The 22,049-nt window shown below is 56.8% G+C and overlaps 2 protein-coding genes across 2 annotated transcripts; both read left to right on the forward strand.

Moving 5' to 3' along the window:
- The first annotated feature begins 5,528 nt into the window (after nucleotides 1-5,528).
- Nucleotides 5,529-7,223, forward strand: HMX3 (H6 family homeobox 3). The gene is made up of 2 exons (XM_032423070.1): nucleotides 5,529-5,928; nucleotides 6,550-7,223. Exons 1-2 carry the CDS (start codon nucleotides 5,529-5,531, stop codon nucleotides 7,221-7,223), a joined length of 1,074 nt encoding a protein of 357 aa, XP_032278961.1.
- Nucleotides 7,224-17,728: 10,505 nt separating this feature from the next.
- Nucleotides 17,729-19,420, forward strand: HMX2 (H6 family homeobox 2). The gene is made up of 2 exons (XM_032423071.1): nucleotides 17,729-17,996; nucleotides 18,867-19,420. The coding sequence occupies exons 1-2, from the start codon at nucleotides 17,729-17,731 to the stop codon at nucleotides 19,418-19,420; spliced, it is 822 nt and encodes a 273-aa protein (XP_032278962.1).
- The last annotated feature ends 2,629 nt before the right edge of the window (nucleotides 19,421-22,049 follow it).

A 22,049-nucleotide genomic window follows, 5' to 3' on the forward strand; every position in this document is an offset into this window, starting at 1 on the left:
TGTAAGCTCCCCAAGGGCAGGGAGCTTTGTTTTGGTCACTGAGGCATCTCAAGTACCTAGAACAGAGTCTGGCTCGTATTAGGTACTCAACAAACATTGACTGGAAACATTATGGTGATATTCTTAGTATCTGTCGAGACTTGCTTTGGAAATCCCAGCCTGTCTCAGCAATGTGGGAGAAACCAAATAACAGTGGCTGTGTCCACAGTGGGGCCTTATGCAACGTCAGGGATGGCAGCCTCCCCACCCCCACCCCGAGCAGAGGTGTGGAGAGCGTGAGTGTTCTGAGGGCCAGACCGGGGAGTGGGGAAGACCCAAGGGTGGGGTCTGATAGCTTGTGAAGCCTTTTCTACAATGAGTATCTTCCTCTAAGACACAAGGGGTGCCCTGCCTTGTTTTCCTAATAGAGTCATTTTGGTGCGCCCCATTGCTTTTCAGATAGAGAGGCTGGGACACAGAGAAGTTCAGAGTCTTGTCAAAGGTCACAGCAAATTATTAGCTGGAGCCCACAAAATATCCAGACACTTACAAATAGTAGGATATGGCAAAGCAAAATGCACACACACACACACACACACACACACAAAAAGCATTTGTTTTCCCCTAATGAGAACATGTGAGAAATTATTGTTTGGGGAGAGAGGCTTTTTTTTTAAAGATTTTATTTATTTACTTGAGAGAGAGAGAGAGAGCACAAGTGCGGGGGTGGGGGGAGAGGCGGAGGGAGAAGCAGACTCCCTGCTGAGCAGGGAGCCCGATGTGGGGCTTGATCCCAGGACCCTGTGATCATGAGAAAGGCTTTTTTAAGAAGACAAGGGAACTAAGAAGAGAAAGGGGGTCAGGGATGGGACAGCTAGCTTGCTCCTTGATAGCAGAGTAAGGCCCCCTTGAGGCAAGGCATCAATTCCTGGGGGTATCTCTCCCTTGTAAGACTTCTAGCTTTCTTGGAGAAACCCCATAGGAATGGATTTCTGGCCCATTCCGGGCTCATCCTAAAAACTGAGTAAAGGATACCATCGACCAGAGAGAGCCATCGCTTACATAGCCCTTGCTGTAATGCCTGCACTGTCCTTATAACAACGCCCTGAGGCTCGTTATCCTTTAGGACTCTCTCTGCCTTGCCTTTGTCACACTCTGTGTCTCAGTTGCCTTATCTGTCAAAGAGGAATAATAATAGCACCCACCTCCCCAGGTTATAGTGCCTGCCAGCCATATAGTGGGGACTCAATGACTGTTAGCTGATATTACGTCCCTGTAATTATCACCCTTAACTCTTGGGAAAGGACTAGACATTCAGTCACTCTAAGGAAATTATACTTGACTCAGGATGCAGATGTGACCCATCTCGGAGTCACAATCGTTAGCCAAAGGGAGGGGTCTTTGGCAGCATTCCTGGCAGCCCTGGAACAGATGAGAGAACTTTCCGGTAAAGGGGGCCAAAACACATGCAGGCTGGGGCACAGTTTCCCCAAGATCGTAACTCCAGACTTTTATCCATTCTGCCTGCAAATCAAGGACCTGCTTGGTGAGAAGAGTTAAGTGATAAAGTGTGGTCGTCAGGGCCTGTGCCCGCTGTGTGGGGAGCCTCCATGCCTGGGAGCTTGGCAGCCTTGGCTAAAAGTCTGAGCAGACCCTCCCCACTCCATGGGTAAGCAGGTGGGCTCTCCCAGGAAGCTGTACATCCAAGGAGGACCCTGTGGAGGAAAGCAGGTGAAGTTCTGAAGAATATGGAAATGCTCCCCTCCCCTGGTAGAGCTCACTACTTACTGACCTGTAAGTGTGCATGTGTACAGCTGTTTTGTATGTGTGGTGGTCATGGGAGGGGGGATGGACAGGGAGGCAGGTGAGAACACCATTCTAAACACTCCTTTGCCAGGCCTCATTCTCTTTTGTAAAAGTTGGGTGCTAATTTACTAGCATTCTCCAGGCCCCCTCTGCCCTTGTCCCACTGTGCTGCAGAGACCCCGTTCTAAACAGCCCATCTACCCAGGATCAGCCTGTGAACGTCCCCTCCAGTAGTCCCATCCCTGGGGCTCCTTTAGATTTTGTAAAACGTGTTACCAAAGGACCTCGGGTTCTCATTAAATTTTTTGAAAAATGCTATTGGATGGGATCAGGCTACCTGAAGAACCATAATCAACTGGACAAATCCTCTGAAATGGGAACTGTGAATTCACTCAGTCATTCATTCACTCATTCACTCAGGCATTCAGACATGAACACAAGTGCTTACTGAGCACCACTGGCCCTTCCAGGGGCTCCCATCGAGCCTGCAGTCAGGATGGGCACCTCAGGGATCAGTTACTAGCAGGAACAGAAAACGGGCCCTAAAACAGAGGCAGGAAAAGAGGAGAGGAGGGTGGGAGGCAGGTGAGACCACTTCCTATGGTGGCCAGGTAAAGATCAGCAGTGATCTGCAATCGACTTCAGTCTCTGCTTCTTCAGGAACCCAGAGAAAAAATGCTTTTGTTCTCCAGCCTGGCCCGGAAGGGTAAAACAGCGATGGCTTTTAAATGCTTTTCGCCGGGACTGTGGTTTCTCCCGCCGAGCCTGCAGGTTTGGTTTAGACGATGTCCCATAGAGGGCGCTGTTTGCCTGCCGTGGAATGGAGTCCTGGGCGTGAGTAAGCAGAAGCCACACCCCTTGCCAGAGGGCGAGTAAAGGGCTGTGTCCGCGCCAGTGGCCCCACAACCACGAGCTTTCTCGCAGCGGAAAGGAAAGATTTAGGCTGTGCAGGAAGCCCAGCATCCCTGACACTCAGGGTATGGGCCGAGGGTGCTGACACCCGAGAAACTCCTCTTTCTGGTCAACACACACACACACCCAACACACGCACGCACACCAGCGCACCTGCGCGCCCCCTGGGAGGGGAGACACCGGGAGAACTTGGGAAGACAAGAGAGAGTGAGGTTCGGGTAGCGGCGCCACCGGGGGCGGGGGCGGCTGTCCGGGACTCTTCTCCCGCCAGCCTGAACCCCTTGCCATCTGGGTCTAGTCCTCAATTTGCGGATCAGCCAAAAACCCACTTCCCCAGCCAGAACTTTGCAGCGACGTCTGCCGGCTGCTGCTTTTTCCCGGGAAATGAGCAGCTTTTCTGCTTGTCTCAGTTTAAAGGCGGTGTCCACGAGTCAGAAGTTTAGCCAACTTCGCACGCGTCCGCTCGGGATAGGAGAGCTCCCACAGCACGCGCGAACACACGCAGGGGCCTCTCTCTCACAGCCTCCGCCGCGTGGCAGGCGGGTCCCGGCTGAGCCCACCCAACCTGCGTAGACCGGCGCGCATCGAGCTATTTCTGAATTGAGGAGAAAATGACTTCTCGGTGTCCAGCACCGATTGGATGACCTTGGCCCAGTCTCCTCTCCGGGAGACCTGTTCCATCTATAAAACCCAAGTGTGAGACCCACCCTGCTTGCGTCTCAGGGCGGTGATTGATTTCAAACTCAGATTTCGGAGGCTTTGGCGTTTTGCATTCCATTAAAGCTCTGTACAAACTCAAGGGAGTAATAATAATGAAAATAATGATTGTTTATGGAAGCACCATTTACAATGCTTCCAGGTTCTCAAAGCAAAAACAGGGTTCACTACTGTAGATGAATGTTTGCTGAAAGAAGCATTAAATGCGCCCATCGAGATTTGGGGGGGGGGAAGGGGACGGTCTGAAGACCAGGATCAGAAAATAATACATACCCACTTCTCTACTGGGGAACCGAAGCGGTTGCACCTGCCAATGCAGGACAGCCTTGACTTAGCGGAGGGATGGATCTAACCGGGGGAAAAAAGTCAATGGGGAAGCGAAGGGGCCATGAAAAGACCTTGGGTGTATGGAAGTTCACAATGGGTGGACAAGAGTGATGGCCACTTTGCCACCTTACTCTGACCAGGGAGCTGTCTCTCGGGAAGGGACCCCACAAGCAATCCTACTTTATGTGATGCTTAAATCTAGAGTCTTAAATGCCTGCCTTATGGGCTTCTTGTGCAACCTGGGGAGCTGCTTTTTAAAGCCGAGAGAGTAGAGTGACCTTCCGCCCAGCTGTCCCTCAGAGGCCCAGCAGGGTTCTCTAGGGACTTGGCAGCCCTGGGGGACATGCTGCCGTGCCGCTGCCACGGGCCACCGCCGAGGAAGGTCCCGCCGCTGTGCCTTCGGTTCTCCTTGCCACTCTGAAAGCTTTAGGCAGCTCCAAACGCTGGGAGGAGAGACTTCCCAGGAGAAAGCGCTGTCTTCGCTGTGTTCGGGGCCGCGAGCCGGCCCGAGAAGAGCGCCCTTCTGAGCGTAGCCGTCGGTGCCGCGACGCTGCTGCCTTAGCAGCCCCAGCAAGTGACGCGTGGGCGTTAGCCCGTTTTGCGCGCACACGCGGGTGCGCCGAGACGCACACCCACTCCTGCTCCAGAGGAAAGACTCACTCTTCGGTTTCCCAGGGCCAAAGGCCAAGGCCACGCTGATTCTGGCCCGCTGACGCAGTGCAAGTACTTACACCCCGAGTCCCTTCCTATCGATTAGACGGGAACCTAAATCCCCCTCTTCGTGGCCGCGCCCTTAGCAGGCTTTGGGGAACATGCTGAGGCCGCCGGACCCCAAAGGGTAGGAAAGTGCTGACTTCGCCGCGGGCGGGAGGTTGCGTCCTGCCTCCTGGGCCGGGGCTGCGTGGCTCTCCAGCAGCGTGGGGGCGGCGGGACCCTGTCAAACCCCTGGGGGCGGGGGATCGGCAGCTGCGAGCGCGGATAACCCCGAGGTGACCCGGGCGGGCCAGGCCCGCCCCTTCCCCCTCCCGCAGGCCTGGCGGCTGGAAGCGGGTCCCCGAACTGCAGGGGGGAGAGGAAGGCGCGGGCTCCCGGCGCCTTGGCTGTCAGTGCGCTCCGGCCGGGAGCGCCGCCGGCTCTGCGTCCCTCGCTCGCCTCCTGCGCTCGCCGGAACGCTCCGAGTGCCTCTTTAGCGGGAGCCAATATCCTTTTGTGCTAATAGGCTTGTCCTCATTTGCTGCCTAATTGGACTATATAAAGCCAATAACAGGCAGGCTCTTATAGCCCGAAGCCAAAGCGCCAAAATCCGAGCGAAGGCGAGGAGGGGGCGGTGGCGGAGGCGGCTGCGGGGCCCGGGCTCGGCTGCGCCTTCGCCTGCCTAATCCCATTTGCCATTGTACGCGCCCAATCGCCGTATACTCCCCGCATTTAACTTGGATGACATTTTGATTTCATCATTAGCATCCGGCGCCGGATTGACGCAGCCCCAAGCCAGGGACTGCTCCTGCCGCCTCCTCCCCGGGAGCTGCAGCCGCCGCCGAGCCGCCTCGCTCCCTCTGTGCCGCGGCTGGGCCGCTCCCCGCCCCTCAGCACCCCTCCCACATGCGAGCCCACCCCGGCCGGGTCCTCACCCCGCCCTCGCGCCGCTGGATTTGCGCCCGGGGCGGCCCCCGACTTTGCGCCCCGTAGTTGAGTTCCGTTTATGGTCTGATTTCCGGCTGCCCGCCTGCTCGCCCGGCCGCCCGCCTGTCCCGATCCCTCCCTCCCCGGGACCCGGAGGAGAGGGGACCATGCCGGAGCCCGGGCCGGACGCCCCTGGCACCGCTAGCGCGCAGCCCCCGCCACCGCCGCCCCCACCTCCCGCGCCCAAGGAGTCCCCGTTCTCCATCAAGAACCTGCTCAACGGAGACCACCACCGGCCGCCCCCTAAGCCGCAGCCGCCCCCACGGACGCTCTTCGCGCCGGCCTCCGCCGCCGCCGCCGCTGCCGCTGCCGCCGCCGCTGCGGCCAAGGGGGCCCTGGAGGGCGCCGCGGGCTTCGCGCTCTCGCAGGTGGGCGACCTGGCTTTCCCCCGCTTTGAGATCCCGGCGCAGAGGTTTGCCCTGCCCGCGCACTACCTGGAGCGCTCCCCGGCCTGGTGGTACCCCTACACCTTGACCCCCGCCGGCGGCCACCTCTCGCGACCTGAAGGTACCGACCTCTCTTTGAACTTTCGTTGTCCTCCCCGCGCGCCAGTACCATGCCCGTCCCGCGCCGCCTCCCATCTCAACCCTGAGACCCCCGCGCCCTCCAACCCGCTGTTTGGCCAACTTCCTCCGGCCCCTGGCTTGTATCTACTGCCCGCGCGCTCGGTTGCCCTGCCCGGGAATCCAATCCCACTTGGTGAGAAAAGGAGGTGGGATTGGAGCCCGGGGCGCGGCGCTTCCCGGGAAAAGTGGCCTGGGGTATGAATGGGGAGGCTTCGGCCGGCTGGGACCGGGGACCGGGCCTGGATGGAGGCACTGACCCGGTAGGCCCAGGCCAGAGGCGAATCTCTCCGTGGGCCCCTGGCGGGAGATCTGAGGGAAAGAAAGGAAGTGGCCGCTCTGCCACCGTCCGGGTCTCTCGCCTGCCCTCGGGAGGAAGGGGATCCCAGGACGCGGAGTCCCCACCCTGGCCCAGCCAGGAAGGAGGCCCGTGGGAACGCTGAGGCCTCGAGGCCTGGGGCCCAGAGGCCAGTGAAGATCGAGCCTTCGGCCCCCAGGCGCCAGGCCTCGCTGAAGGCTGTGTCCGTGTGCGTGTGTGTGCGTCCGTCTGTCTGTCTCTCCCCAGCTTCGGAGAAGGCGCTCCTGCGGGACTCCTCCCCCGCCTCGGGAACAGATCGCGACTCCCCCGAGCCACTGCTCAAAGCCGACCCCGACCACAAAGAGCTGGACTCCAAGAGCCCGGACGAGATCATTTTGGAGGAGAGCGACTCGGAGGAAAGCAAGAAGGAGGGCGAGGCAGCGGCGGGAGCAGCCGGGGCGAGCGTGGGGGCGGCGGGGGCGACGCCGGGCGCGGAGGACTGGAAGAAGGGCGCCGAAAGCCCCGAGAAGAAGCCCGCGTGCCGCAAAAAGAAGACGCGCACGGTCTTCTCGCGCAGCCAGGTCTTCCAGCTCGAGTCCACTTTCGACATGAAGCGCTACCTGAGCAGCTCGGAGCGCGCCGGCCTGGCTGCGTCGCTGCACCTCACCGAGACGCAGGTCAAGATCTGGTTCCAGAACCGCCGCAACAAGTGGAAGCGGCAGCTGGCGGCCGAGCTGGAGGCGGCCAACCTGAGCCACGCCGCGGCGCAGCGCATCGTGCGGGTGCCCATCCTCTACCACGAGAACTCGGCGGCCGAGGGCGCCGCGGCCGCGGCCGCGGGGGCCCCGGTGCCTGTCAGCCAGCCGCTGCTCACCTTCCCGCACCCCGTGTACTATTCGCACCCGGTGGTCTCATCTGTGCCGCTGCTACGGCCCGTCTGAGGCCCGACAGGGGAGGGGGAGGGAGCGCCCGGCCGCCTTCCCAGATCCCGGAGGAGACTGGGCCGGGCCGAGGGCGCCAAGACGTCCAGCGGCCTTCGGGAACCGGGGCTTCGGCGCGCCGCCCCGGCCTCCCCTCCCCCAATCGGTAGCGTTTTGTAAGTATTTGCAACGCATTTTCGTGCAATTCACCCCTAACGGATTTGAGGCGCTTCCCCTCTTACTTTTGGTTTTGGTTCTCTTAAGAAAGAGCAGGGAAAAGACAAAATTCCCGGGTCAAATACTTCGTCTGAAAGCTTTTGTAAAAGGTGCAACTCTTCCCCCCTCCCCCCAAATTTGCATTGCGCTGTGGCTTTTTGGTTTTATTTTTATAGAAGAGAAATAAGCCGCAAAAACCTAAACTCCTCTAGTTTATTCATTTTCTATAGAACTATTTTCAGAAGTCCAGAGAGAGAGAGAGAGTGAAGGAGATAATTCACATTATCCTACTTTTATTCCTGGATTTCTGAGTGTGGTTCTCCCTCTCCAGCCCTAGTTATCCTCCCCAATTTTCAGAATCTGAGAAGCCTCTGGTAGGAACCCCGACTCAGGCCGCTTTTCCCGCAGAGGTGTGTCGCGGTTGACCTCTTCATCTGTCCTGCTTTGTGACTGAAGAATTCTCTAAGTGTTTAAAAGGAAAAGACAAGACAGCCCCAAATTAGACTTCTGATTATTGAAACAACTCCACATCTGGCCCGGTGTGAGTGGTCTTATTTATTAGTAGCATTTATTTTGGGGATTTCATTTGTTGGTAAATTATTATTATTACTATTATTGCTTTGTTCCCTGTTTTGAGAGCGTGATTTCAATATTAAAAAAAAAATCTGTCTTTTATCCTCTCCCCCTTTTTGTTCTGCAGTAACTGTTGTACTTTTGACCTGTGCAATATTGTACAAAATTTCCTGAGAGCCCTGCCTCTTTCTCCACGGAGAGAAGCAGACGTTTTCACTGTGTAATCCTGGTCATTCGTTTGGGAGGAAAAAATTAAGAAGAGGGAAGGGGGGGAGGAAAGAAACAAGGATAGGTAGCAGCTCAAAGGAGTAAGATAGGCAGGCATACTGGAGCGCTTTAAGTGAAGGACAATCAATTTAGGAGAATTTTAACTTATTTGATATATGTACAGATTTCTTGTAAAGTTCACCCTCAACTCCACAGGGCTCCTCGCTCTGCCACCCAATCTGTTTTCTTTCTGTCGGTGTTGGCTACACCTGTTGTTCTGCGATAGCTTGTCGTTCTCCCCACCCCCCATCTCCCTTGTCACTGCCCGGGTTCAGTCCCTTTTTAAGAAAAAGAGAAAAAAGCCCACAAAATATTGTTACATTTAATGTTGTCGTGAAATTGAATTAATTAAAAAGAAAAGAAAAGTGAAGCCTTTCGTGTTGCCAGAGTGTGTAACTTCGGACGATTTTCCGCAGAGCAGGTGTCTCTGAAACTCTTTTCTGCCTCGCTCTCTGGCCTCCTCTGCGCTCGCTCGCCGAGTCCGACCTGGACGCACATGCCCATAATCCAGGACGCCGCAGAGACAGAGGCGGCTTTGTTCGCGACCAGGGCTGCTCTCTCCCCAGTGTCTTTTGCGGCTTGCAAAGCCCTGCGCTCAGGGGAGAATGCGGGGCGGAAGGGGCGAGAACCTAAGCTTATCTAGTTTGAGAAATTGAGCGAAGCGGCAGCCGCGAGCTGAGTGATGGCGGATAAATTTCCGAACGTAGTGCTGCAGCCTCGCATTCCGTTCCCAGGCCACGGTTCCTTCAAGAGCCGCGAGCTTCTGGGCAGGACATTTCGGGGCGCTCGTCAGCGGGCCTGGAGTGTGCTGGGCTCTGTGGCATCTAGGGTCGGGGGCAGAAAGGGAGTGAACTTAGCGTTTAGCCGTGGCCAGAGGCGGGTCGCGGAATGTCGCTGGGAGAAGCCAGATCGAGAGAGGGCAGACCCAGGGAGGCCAACCAGCTCCCGGACCGGGAAGCATCCACAGGCCTTGAGGAACTATGGCTCTCGGCGCGGCTTGGGTAGGGGCGCGGTCCCGGTGTGTCGAGTGCCAGGGAACAGAGACCACCAGACTGTGGCAGCAGCCACTGAGAGGACGTTGTCTCCTCCCAGCCAGGCCCTTTTCTGTCCACCGGTGCCCACCACCTCCAGGGCGGCCTCTCTGGTCTGCTGTCCCTGTCTGGCCCATGCCTGGAAGCGCAGCGGTGGAGGTTCCCATGCGCTTGGTGGGTAGCCTGCGGAGGCGCGGGGCGCCGGGAGCCGCTGGGAAGCGCGAGTCGGCCGGCGGAAGGAGGTGCTTGGGCCCTCCTTGCCAACCGCCTGGCTGCCTGCCTTAGAGCATGGGGTCTGTACGCCCAACTCCTGGCAGGGCAAGTTCGAAGCTGGGGAGCCAGAAGGGGGAGATGAAGAACCTGTAGACCGCGAAGATTCCGAAGAGCACACCGCCCGGCGCGTCCGCTGGGGAGCGCCTGCACGCGCTCCCATTCCCTCTCTCAGTGCTTTGCTAGGTTCCCTAAACCCAATCGACACAGTTGAGTCTACTATGGCTGAAATGTTGAGTATCGTTTTCTATTGATGGGAAATTGCCCCCAAATAAACTGGCATGCGTATTTATGGCACAATTTTAGCCTGAACCTCAGTGAAGATAGATCTCCCTTTATTTCCCTGTGGTTTGGAATAAAAACGAGGGCATGTGTCGTAAATGAAAAATAAACAGAAATTCGGGGTCAAAATATGTTGTTCCTTGTGTTACCTGCAAACATAGTGATGCCTTTTACTGTTGGCAATACTAACTGTGGGACAGGCCAATAACAGCTCATTAAAAATAATGTTGCAATAGCAAACATGTCCTTAGATTTTACAGCCAGAACATGATGCTATCAAACGCTGAGAAAATACTTCTTTATTTGTGTTTGGATTCTAGAAAACGGTTCTTGACTGACCCAGTCTATACAAAGTCAAGAAATAACTGGTTCCCCCCACACACAGTTTATTCTTTGTCCTGCTCCCCGAGGCCTCCCTTTCCCTCCTATTGGGGAGCCCCACTGCCCTGCACCGGTATGTTTCTCCGTGGAGCCACGGTGCCTGCCCTAGGGGAGAAGGGTGGCGCCAGGCCTCCAGGGACTGGCGGCTGTGTGAGCCTAGAAGCTGGCCCAGGCGGGAAACTTCCGCTTCCCTCCTGTCTGGTGGGGGTGGTAGTATTTCTCACAATGCAAGAGAAATAATTGAGCCTGAGTGTGGGGGCACCAAGCATCACCGCTCACAAGGAAGCATCCTAGGCTCTACTGCAGGGCTTTCTGAGGTCTTGGTGTCAGGAGAGCCCAAGAAACCTCTCAGTGGGACTGTCACATCCCAAGAGCTGGTTGGGGTCATCTTCCCCTACAAAGAATGCCCTTCCCCACCCCCACCTCCACAGGGATTGCCAGGGGCTGTTGGAACCATACAGCAGAGGGGGCTGCCTATCTGAAGGGGTGAGGGTGCCTCTATGCAATTCCTCCAGGACATTCCATTGTGGGATGTCAGCCCCTGTCCCCTACCCTAGGACAGTGGACCAACACCCCAGATTTTATACATCCACCTTCCTTTCCCTCCCATCATAGAACCTAAGTTTCTTTCCACCTACCTTAACTTCAGATCCTTCCCTATCTGCACCCCCTATTAATCTTCAAGTCAGTGCAAATGACAGGTCTTTCTGGCTAAATCCTTCCTGCATCATCCAAATAGACACACCAGCAAACCACACATAGGGTCCACTCACGTGTGACATAAACACTCACCACACACACACACACACACACACACACACACTTTAGACAGACCTTAACAGACCCGTACCCAGGGACCCGCAGTACACCTGGTCACATATGTGTTTAGCATCACAGCTATCGCTAACACACAAAATCAGGCACACTTTGACGTGACCCTGGGCAGCTGGTTTTCTCTGACGGCCCCAGGCTAAGGCAAGCTGGGTAGAATCCCACAGAACGGACTGAGCCTGAAATCAGTCCAACAGGAATGCCTCGTGCATTCTTTCTCTCCCACCTGCGACAAACTAGTGGAGCCTGTCAACACCCCACCATGGACTTCCATTACTCCTATAGGCCGGGACCTAACTCGGAGCCCAGGTCCCCACAATGTGGGTCTCTGCCACTCTGAGCGCCCCGGATCGCCTCGGGGCCCTGGGAGACTTCGGAGTCAGCGTGCAAGCTGTTTCTGTTGACAACACAGATGTATTTCTTTTATTTGATAGTAAATAGAGCGGGTATGTGTACATCACACAACAGCAAGACAGATATAAACTGCCCCCCCCTCCCCGCCACTGGGCGCTCATTCTGAGCCGGGACGTCCTGTTGGCAGCCAGAGCCTGAGGCCTCGCAGAGAGAACCCCAGAGCGCTCTCCTCGCTCCCAGAGCGCGCGCTCAAGGGTAGAGCTGGGAAAAAGAGGAGAAGGCAAGGTCGGTGAGATTTGCTTTCTTTTCTGCAGGCAGGCGCACGCCGGGCCAGCTAGGGCCTGGGTGATGGGGGTGGAGGGACGAGCAATGGGGCCCAGAGGGCCGAGCAGCCTTTGGCCTTTGGGAGCTTTGGCTAGGCCCCGCGTTGTGGGGCTTCCTGGGCCGGGCCATGATCCCCAGTGTGTGTGGGACACCTCAGTTTCCCTCGAGGGGCCCTGTGGGGCGCAGACTTAACTGCCCGCCTCCAAGACTCCATTATGCCCCACCTCTCGCGGTTGTACACGCCCCGCGGCCCAGCGACCCATCCAGGGGACCTCTCCCCTTTAGCGATCTAAAACCAGACTCCGCAAAGCAGCTAGGAAAAGATCTCTCCACTGGGTCGCCAAGACAGAGGCAGGGTGCAAGAACCATGAGCACCACAGAAATCCCCTCTTAGGATCCGAAGCCAGCTGGTCAAGCTCAGGGGACTACTTCTGCCAGGGCACGTACACGTGGCCCCGCGGAGAAAATCCGCCAGGCTCCTCCTCCAGGCTTCCCGCCCACTCTCTGCCCACCACCTCGCCCTGACTGCGGGCTCTCTCTGGCTTCGGGGTGCCAGTGGTCCATGCGTCCCTGCGTAAGCTTCTGGAAGTGTGCACGCCTGTGTGTGCACGTGCGCCCAGCAGAGGTGTGCTGGGCGGATGTTGACCCTTTGACCTCTAAACAACTGGGGGGGGGGGGGGGCGTTGAGGAGGGGTGGCGAAAGAGGAAAAGGCCGCAAAGATAACTAGGCCGGCGGTACTTTGGAGCCCTGACTGGTGCTCGGACCGGATCTTGAGTTGAGATTTGGGTGCACTTGTCCCCGGGCGTGCCCCGCTCCTGTGGAAGTACCCTAAATGCTCCTCGGGTGGGGAGCGGCAGCTTCCGGGGAATAGGGTCTCACTGCAGGGCAGCCTTAGCCCTCTCTGGGATCCATTTAATCGCCTCGGATTTCTTCCCAGCCTTCTGCCTCTGTCCCGTAGACCTTTATTCGAGCGTCGGGCAGTTTCAGAGACCTGAGGCAAGGGATGGCTGGAGGCTGCGTGCCTCCTTGGAGAGTTTCCAGGCAGCGCCCACTGGTTGTACTCGCCCAGATCCCTTTCTCGGCTGCTGCTCCAGGCGATGCGCCTGCGGGGAGAAAAGGCCGCAAATCTGGGTCGCCGGGATTCCAAAAGGATTCCTTCTGGTTGCGGTGGAAGGAGAGGAAAAGGAGCTGGGGTAGAGGTGTAGAGCGAGCGAATGAGCGCCAAGGAGAGCGCGTTGCGCCCATCACTTAGTCGGGAGAGGCGAGGTGGAGTCACCTGGTGTGCCTCACCCGAGCGCTAATGTCTTAAAGAAATAGAAAGAATCCCCTTCTCTCCTGAGCTCCTTCGCCGCCCTCGCCCCCCTTGGTGATGGAGTGCACGCATCAGATTTTCATCAAAGTTCTATTAAGTGAAACATAGGTTGCAGGGCACCCTTTGATTGAAACAGTTTAAATTTTAATTGTGTTTTTAATTTGACATATAGTTGCAGAAAGGAATGACACTGCGTCGCCAAGGGGCGGTCGATTTTCTTAATTTCTCCCAGAGGAATTGATGAGTCTATCAGGCCACTAGATTGGAAACCCATTAAAGCTCTCTGGTTAGGCTGTTAATTGGAACTTGATGGATGTGGGTGGGGGGTGGTGTCGGGACTCGGCTATGCTGATCCAATCTTCATGACTTTCTGTTTTCCAATAAATTACACAATTCATTTTCCAGCCGCAGATTACATAAATTGTACACCTCTGGGGCTCTCTTTTTCAAATAGGGAGCCCTTTTCCCCAAAAGCCTATTGCGAGATGTCATTTGCACCAAAGAACGAACAGCAGAGGTCCTTGAATGAAAATCGAAACATAATCAACGTTTATACTTAGAAAATTTATTGAGATCATTTTCTCTGGTATTTCCTTATTTTAAAGTTTGGACGCGCCATATATCATAATCCACTCCCGTAAAGGTGGGGGGGGGCAGACTGTGTTTAATATTTATCGAAGCTTGATTCCAAGATCAAACTTGTTTATGACTTCATCTGTCATTTCGGAGGGAGCCTTCTTCCACTATTACCCGGCTCAGCCAGCCTATTTCCCAACTGCTGCAGAGCAGAGAGGATCAATTTTTATTAGGCTCCTCGGCAAGTTTGCTCTGGGCCGCTTTAATATTGAGCAGCGGCATAATCTCGAGACCTAAACTTTAAGCGTCCTTCCAGTTTCGGAAAGTTTATCATTCCTTGGAACCCGGTTGTGTCTAATTCCTAGGGAGGGGGCGATTCCCCAAATGAGGAGGGGCCACACTCCCGAGTATCTGCTGTTAATCTGAATGGTGTAGGGAGGGGCGGAGCTATCCCTAGACTAGGAGGGTGGGGCGGGAGGTGGTACAGAGTTGAAAGATTGCCACACTGGAGGACAGAGAGACGGGGTGTCTGCGGGTGGTGGTTCCTAGAGCTGACGGTTCCTGGGAGTGTGTTTTATAGCTGTGCTGGGCCCAGGAGAGGGCGTCTGGGCCTTGCCCTCTGGGTGAGGTCTCGGGGACCCCCGGATGCCCCAAAGGGATGGCGGGAAGATTGAGTCTTGGCCTTCGGGCCCCTGCGGTGTGACTGCTATCAGTGCCCGAGGGGCAGGAGACCCTGCCGGCGACAAGTTGAGAATTGCGGAGGAGAGCCCAGAGGAGAGTCCTTCGGGTTGCCGAGCCAGGAGTCTTGCTTGGTCTCTGCCATGGCCTCCCCGCCTCCGTCCTGCGCCCACCATCACTTCCCTGGCTCAGGGTAGAGTGGGAGTGAGCGTGGGTGGGTGTGTGCGCGCGCACTAGTCGGAGCTCAGCGAACGTTTGCTGACTCAATGCGTGCGAATGCGTAAGCGTTTATGCAAGTGCGTGCATGCGGCTTAATGCGTGCGCGTCTGAAGATGTGCGGGGTGTGGAGGCTATGCAGGACTCAATCGTAGCGCATCTCTTTGTAGACCAGACTGTCAATGCGAGAGGAATTAGCGAGCCAACGGAGTACGAGGGAGGCCAGATGGCTCCTTTTGACTTCCCAAACTAGCCTGGGGTGAGGAATGGGGCAAGGTCGTGGGGTCGCGGGGCTGTGTGGTTTCCTAGTTTTGAGTCCTCAAACCAGTCCTCAAACCTCAGCACCCCCCGCCCCCGCCACACTCTCCTCCCCACTGGCAGTCCCTCGCTGCTCCTGGATGCTTCTCTGAGGCCCACCCCAGCGGTCTGGCTCCCATCTCGCATGGTACCCGCCCTAGCTGAGGCCAACCCCGTGGGTCCTTGGCCCCACCCATACATCTGCCCCGTTGGTCGCGAGATTGCTGAAGTCCTCACAGTCTTCCCCGCAGCCATTTCCCAAACTCCGTGCCAAAGCCTGCTCCACCCCTCGCCCCCTCCCAAGGGCCTGGTATTGGCGGTGGAACAACCTTGAGCTTCAATCTTGCTTACTCTGCTCAGGCTGGTCACTTTTCTCCACTGGGCCTCAGTTTCCCGGCCTGTACAATGCGGGTAAAGATCTGCACCACAGGTTTGCCATGAGGATTAAAGTGAAGAGAGATGGGATGCTCCGGCGTGTTCCAGGTTGCCGGCACCAAGTATTTCCTAATTAGGAAGGGTGCAACCAATGCCCACCCGCAACTCCGCTTTCTTCCCCAGAGGGTGGCAGGCTCTGCTCTCCGGGTTGGCCCATTTCCTTGGGGTAGCCGAGGCCCGGGCCGTGAGACAGCACCCACTCAGGGTGCTTGAGGCAGGCGGAGGGGGTGCAGGCGGGTGAGAGAGTCGGCTGTGTCTTTCCAGGAACCTCCCTTCTATCCCCCAACCAAGCGGGAGCGCGCGGGACAGGCTGCGACGTGGCCCCCGAGCCTGCGCCGCGGCCGCGCAGAGGACGCACAAATTGTATTTCAGCGCGGGGTCCTTCCGGGTTAATGAGCTGACACCATGATTAAAGCTGACCATTTGTAATGTGTCTCGACCCCGCCGCAGAGCCCTGAAGAGGTTAATGCGGTGACGGAGGCCGGCACCTGCCCCTCGCCGGCCTCCCGGGCCGTGGCTCACAGCCCCTAGCCTCCACCCCCTCGCCTGCCCCTGCTCGGCTGCGCCGCCGACTCCTAATCAATTAGCCCATTAACGAGCCCTTCGAGGAGTTAAGTAGCGAGAGGTTCTGCCACGGGTAGGGTTGCAGTCGGTAACTCACCGCAGCTAATGATATTATAAGCGCTTTACTCAATAACCCGGCTCGGCGCGGGCGAGGAGGGAACTGCACCGTCATGGTGCAGCGTCTGGACATTTGTGGGGACTGATTCCAGAGTCTCCTATCACCTTGGTTGCTTTTGGGGGAATATCCTAGGAGCCGGGGGCTCCCAAGAGCTCTTGGTCCAGCATTCTCGAGGCCGCAGCCCGGGGGGGAGGGGTGGTGAGGGCGGGTGGCGGCTTTGCCTGAGCGCCTTGGGGCCTTACCTCGTCTTCGTTTCCTCCATGCTTGTGTAGACAACTGTGCCCCGGTACCATGTTGCCGGCACCAGGCTGCTTCTAGATCCAGTAACAGCCGATCTGGGAATTAAAGGGGAGAGAGCCAGGGCTTAGAGGCGGCCGCAAGGAGGGAACGAACCACGGTTTGTTAAACACTTAACCCACGCCTCAGAGTTGGCCACTTTGACCTAACCTAACTTCTTCGAGGTAGGCATTGCTTCCTCTAATTTTAGGAAAGGAGGAAACCGATGCTCAGAAAGTTTTAGTATCATGTCCAAGGTCACCCAAATGAGATTTGAATCGACTTTGCCTAATTCTAAAACCATAACCTGTTCTCACCTCCTTCTCCTCTTCTTCCCAGCATCGAAGTGCTTTTATTTCTGCAGCAGTTCCATGGCCTGCAGTATTTGCCAAAAACCGGAAATCACCTGTGAAACAGAGGGTGGGCGGTTGGCGGTGAGCTATTAAGCAAAAGTTTACAGAGTACCTACTATGAGCTCCTAGTGCTTCTGGGCTTTCGGTGCCTTTCCCATTCCTACCTAATGCCATCCTCAAAACAGGAGAAATGGGGGGATGCTAATGAGAAGTTCATTTCACCTGTAAGAGCAATGAGGTTCTAACTGGAACTGGACTTGTCCTAGTTTACGCAGTCTGTAAATGGTGGTGCTGGGACTTGAACCAGGATCTCTTGCAACAAGATCTAGGTCTCTCCTACCCCAGGGATCATGCAGGCCCGTTGGGCCTGTGACGGGGTGAGCTCTGTAGGCGGGGATGGGCAGAAGTTGTCTGCTCCCTGGCCTCCCAGTTAAGCTCCCAGGAATGGCATCAGTTCGGAGGCGCATGCTCCTAAACCCCTTCCCTCCCTTGCCGGACGCAGCGGTCTGCGGGGTGCCAGTTCTGCCCGCTCGCCCGGAGGAGAAGGGGTGGGAGGCTAGGGGAGGGTCCTCGAGCAGCCTGTTTGAGCTCCTCAGACGGAGGCGTCGGGCCACTCCAGCTCGGAGCCCCTCACTGCCCGTGCCCCTCGAGGGGGCCGGAGTGCAAGCGGTGGGAGTCCATACAGAGGCTAGGAACGCGAGCTGGAATCTATGCTGCTTTCGGCCCTGCTGTCTCTGGTTGGACACAGCAGATGCCCGCCGGGTTCTCGGCGCGCTCCGGGGCGCACAGTGGCTGCATGCCGGGCCTGGGCTTTTTGAAAATTTCCGGGGCCGCTCGGCGGCGCTGCGATTGGCCGCGTCCCGGTAACCTCTATGCAAATGAGGCCGCGCCACCTCCGCGCCGGCGGAGACCCCGAGAGCTGGCGGGCAAGGAAGGGGCATTCGCGGCGGGGCTGGGCGGGCACACCCAGAGCCGGGCAGGCAGGGATCCCCGTGCAGCCATCCCGTGCCCGCGTGTCCCCCGCGCAGAGGGGACGCCTCACCAGCTTCGCCGCCCCCTCCCCCTGGATCCCCTCCCCGCCCCTCCCCCCGCCTGCCTGCCTGCACCACCTTCCACCCAGATCGTCTCTAAAGGGAGTTCTTGGTTTCCTCCGATTTCTTATGAACCCAGGATGGGCAGCAAGGAAGATGCAGGCAAGGGGTGTCCGGCGGCCGGCGGCGTCTCCAGCTTCACCATTCAGTCCATCCTGGGCGGGGGCCCCTCGGAGGTGCCACGGGAGCCCGCCGGCTGGCCCGCCAGGAAACGCAGCCTGTCCGTGTCCTCGGAGGAGGAGGAGCCGGACGACGGCTGGAAGGCACCTGCCTGCTTCTGCCCAGACCCGCACGGCCCCAAGGAGCCGGGCCCCAAGCATCACCCCCCCATCCCCTTTCCTTGCCTGGGTAAGGATCGCACGCCGCCGGGTCGGCCGCGAGCAAGCTCTAGGGGAGGGAAGCTGTGCCGGGGTCCAGGCCCCCTCTGGCCAGAGCCCCGGCCGCCCGGGGTCCAGGGAGGAGGGGAGGGGACGCGCCCGCGTTGTTGTCTCCTCCTCCCGGAGGGGGCTCGGGAGGTGACGGGAACCGTCTTGGAGAAGGTTGGGTTGGAAGGAGAATATACCACAGCGGGCTGGTACAGGGCGGGCCGCACACACGGCTCTGCCCTCAATATCGCCTTTGTACATCGGTCGGATACTTTCCGAACAAGAGGTCTAGAAGTCGGGTCCCAGCGGTCCATCTGTCTCTACTGCAATCTCTTCCAGCTTCTTTTTTCTCCTCTCTCTCCCTCTCCCCGCCCCCCCCTCGGCCTGATTACCACTCCAAGATGATTGACAATGGTGCCTTTCAGAGATGGCTCCTCTTTACAACACTGACGAAGGGGAGCCCCGCGTTAGTCCTTAGCGTGATTTCCGAACAAACGGCCTGTGAAATGATGCCACACTATAAAGCTCGGGGAACTCTTCCAGCTCAGTTATTACAAGGCAAAATCACCTTTTAAAATGATGCTAATGTCCCCCCGTCCAGACTTGCTCCCCGTTGCCACATGTCCTTTCACCGAAGCTGGGGGCACAGAGTCCCCACACTCTCGAAATAGCTGGGACCCGTTGCTTTTTCAAGGCTAGGGTGCTGGGCTTTGGGTTCCACCGAGAGGGAGAAGAGGAAGGGGTTGGGACCAAGGCTGCAGCCGCCTGCCATCCCCCCACCCCGTCTTGGCCAGGGCTGGGGGTTTCGGAGGCTCCCCAACTCCATGCCTTCCTGTCTGTTCTCCCTCCCCAGGTACCCCCAAGGGCAGCGGAGGCGCGGGGCCGGCGAGCTCGGAGCGCACGCCTTTCCTCTCTCCTTCGCACCCGGACTTTAAGGAAGAGAAAGAGAGGCTCCTGCCCGCGCGCTCGCCGTCGCCAGGGCCAGAGCGGCCGCGGGACGGCGGCGCCGAGCGGCAGGCGGGCGCCGCCAAAAAGAAGACGCGCACGGTCTTCTCGCGCAGCCAGGTGTACCAGCTCGAGTCCACCTTCGACATGAAGCGCTACCTGAGCAGCTCGGAGCGCGCCTGCCTCGCCTCCAGCCTGCAGCTCACCGAGACCCAGGTCAAGACTTGGTTCCAGAACCGCCGCAACAAGTGGAAGCGGCAGCTCTCGGCCGAGCTGGAGGCGGCCAACATGGCGCACGCCTCGGCGCAGACTCTGGTGGGAATGCCGCTGGTGTTCCGGGACAGCTCGCTGCTGCGCGTGCCGGTGCCGCGCTCGCTCGCCTTCCCCGCGCCGCTCTACTACCCCGGCAGCAACCTCTCGGCCTTACCTCTCTACAACCTCTACAACAAGCTCGACTACTGAGCGCCGCGCTCTCCCGGCCGCCTCCAGCTGCCCCCTCCCGGGGCTCCGGAGCGGGGCGGTGTGTTGCCAGAAATATTAAGAAATACACCATGTGTATTCATTATCTCTTATTTATGGCCTCTGCCCTACTTTTTGTTTTGATTGTTTCGGGTATTTATCGGCATTTCTCAAGCCAGATCGCCTGCTTTCTACCCAAAACAAACCGATACGCTTTGAAAACCATTGTGGAGGGGATGTTCTCGGGTGGTGGTGGGAATGGGAGTTTCGGCCAGATCTACATTGATAGGTAGGGGGAAAAAAAATCAGAAAAACACCAACAGAACCAGGTACACTCCTCTCCCCATATATACACCTGTAGGTATGTACATGCGCACACAGCCGGCCAAAGCCAGCGAGGTGTTTGGACAATTATCTCAACGCCTCTTTTCGTTTTCCTCGTTCCGAGGATGGGTAGGAGGAGATTTCAGATCTGTAAATATTTTTAAAGAGGAAAAAAATAAAACATTTTAAGCATCGCTGCTAACTTTGGTGAGATTGATTGCCCAGCGTGCTAACGCGCGGCTTTTCTCGATTTTCGGTGGAGGCGTGCGGCAGGCAGTAGAGGTCTTGCTCCCACCCCACGTGGAGGGTGGGACTGGGGTCAGGGGTTAAAGGTGGGGACCTTGGCGCCGTCGAGGCGGCACGTGGGCTAGAGCTGCACCCTCTTCCACTCCCCGGTGCCCATAGACCTGGCGCTGGCTGAGGCGCACCTGGGCAGGAATCCATCTCCGGAGCCCGCGCTGAGAGGGACAAAGGCGGGGAGCCTCACTGCTGAAGCGCTACCTTCCCGGAACGAGCATCTTGCCAGCACTGGGAGCGCCTCGGACTTAGCCGCAGCAGGGCGCCGTGCGACGTGGTCCAGCCTTTGCCACGCGCCTCCTTCCAAGGGCGAAGGTCAGGTGGGATGGCGCTGCCTGAACCAGGTGCAGAGCCGGCTTTGCTCATCGCCCAGCATGGCGCGACAGGCTTGCAGCCGCGTACACTTCCCGAGCGGGTGGCACAGTTGTCCGTCCCCCGCCGCGCGGAACTGGGGGCAGAGAGGCGGCACTTCGGCTGAGGAGGGATCTGAGGCTGGAGACTAGGCGCGCGGCAAAGGCGCTTCCGCGCACTTTTTGACTGTTGTTGTTTATAGTTTATAGTTTGCGTTGTGTGTGGCTGAATGGAGGGGTCACGGGCAAGCACGTGGCCAGTCGCACTGAAAGGAACCGCGGCGCGGGGCCTGCGTGCCCACCGGCTTCCGTGCCCTAACACCTGCCGCCGCGCGCGGGCTGGGAGGGCGCGGCACCCAGAGAATAGCAGCGCGAGTGTCATGCCAATCGCAGAGTTTTGCAATGTTTGATCGCAGCCGCCTGTTCCGTGTAAAACGTCGGAAAAGATGACTGGACCTTAGAGAAGGACGTTGGTTCCGTGTCACGTGGGGAGACCTCCCCGGTCCTCCCGCCTCCGGTCCCGAGGTCCCCTTAGCCGGTGCAAGGGTGCTGGGAGAGCGCAGGGAGGAGGTCGGACTTCATCCTCTAGAAGGAAAACATTTGCGTGATGGACTTGTCTCTGAGGCGAGAGGCATCGAAATTATCAGCATTTTATGAAAATGTAGAGGCTATCTGTAAATCAGATCTATGTGACCCGCAGTATTCTGTCTGAAGTGCTTGGTCTCTTGTCCATTTTGAGGTCGTTGTTTTCTTCTCATATAAGATTTCATGAAAATTACAATCTCTTTCAAGATGACGTCAGAGGGTTGTTATCCAAGAACACATCTGCAGATGCTAAGTTAGTTCTAGTCCACTTATTTCATTCCAGCTGAGTTAACTCAGTAAATATTTACTGAGCCCTAGAACTTGCTGAGAACTAGGCTAAATATTGGATAGACACAGAGAGAAAACAAAAGTGACACTGGGTCCGTTTTCTTCTGATTTATTTGGTACATGTATTTTATTCCAAAGAATTTTTTCTTTCCATATGACCCACTTTAAATTCTTCCTGTCCTTTAAAGTTGTTATTTGAATATTCCATGCTGAAACAACCAATTTGCTCAAGGACCTACTTGTATAGGAATATTCCATCCATCTCATTATTGTCTGCATTTCAATAGATTATGTTTTTGTCAAGAGATGATAGTTTTAACAGTGTTGGGTCACTATATCCTCCTTATGCTTACTTATCTTATAGGAAGTGGTTTTCTCTAGCCACTCAAGGCTCTTAATGGCAGAGTGATTTTGCCCTTAAGATTTCAGGGATGATATCATATAGTGGATATTTCAATCCTTTTACTACTTCAGAAATCAGCAGTCAAAGGTGATCCAACACTGTAATTAGTTTCTGGGAATTCCCTGCTCCTACAGGTAACTGAGTGTTAACACACACACACACACACACACACACACACACACACACACACACACGACTTTGCATTTGGATTTAAAATGTTCAAGATTCCATTGTGGCCAGATCTCCTATCTCAAGACTATCAATTCATTTGAATAATCAGCAAAATCATCAGCCTCTCTTTCAGGCTGTAAACTGGATTTAAAAGATTGACGTTTCTTAAAACTCGAATAGAGTCTGGCTGCAACTGTGTGCCCAGAGGGACCTG

This window comes from Phoca vitulina, unplaced genomic scaffold (genome assembly GCF_004348235.1).
Source record: "Phoca vitulina isolate PV1807 unplaced genomic scaffold, GSC_HSeal_1.0 scaffold28, whole genome shotgun sequence".
Lineage (NCBI taxonomy): Eukaryota > Metazoa > Chordata > Mammalia > Carnivora > Phocidae > Phoca > Phoca vitulina.

What these genes read in the sequence shown, in the direction of transcription:
- HMX2 (XM_032423071.1), top strand. Translation starts at nt 17,729, where the DNA reads ATGGGCAGCAAGGAAGATGCAGGCAAGGGGTGTCCGGCGGCCGGCGGC. An exon ending in CATCCCCTTTCCTTGCCTGG is followed by an intron (nt 17,997 to 18,866) that starts GTAAGGATCGCA and finishes CTCCCTCCCCAG; the next exon opens with GTACCCCCAAGGGCAGCGGA.
- HMX3 (XM_032423070.1), top strand. Translation starts at nt 5,529, where the DNA reads ATGCCGGAGCCCGGGCCGGACGCCCCTGGCACCGCTAGCGCGCAGCCC. An exon ending in CCACCTCTCGCGACCTGAAG is followed by an intron (nt 5,929 to 6,549) that starts GTACCGACCTCT and finishes GTCTCTCCCCAG; the next exon opens with CTTCGGAGAAGGCGCTCCTG.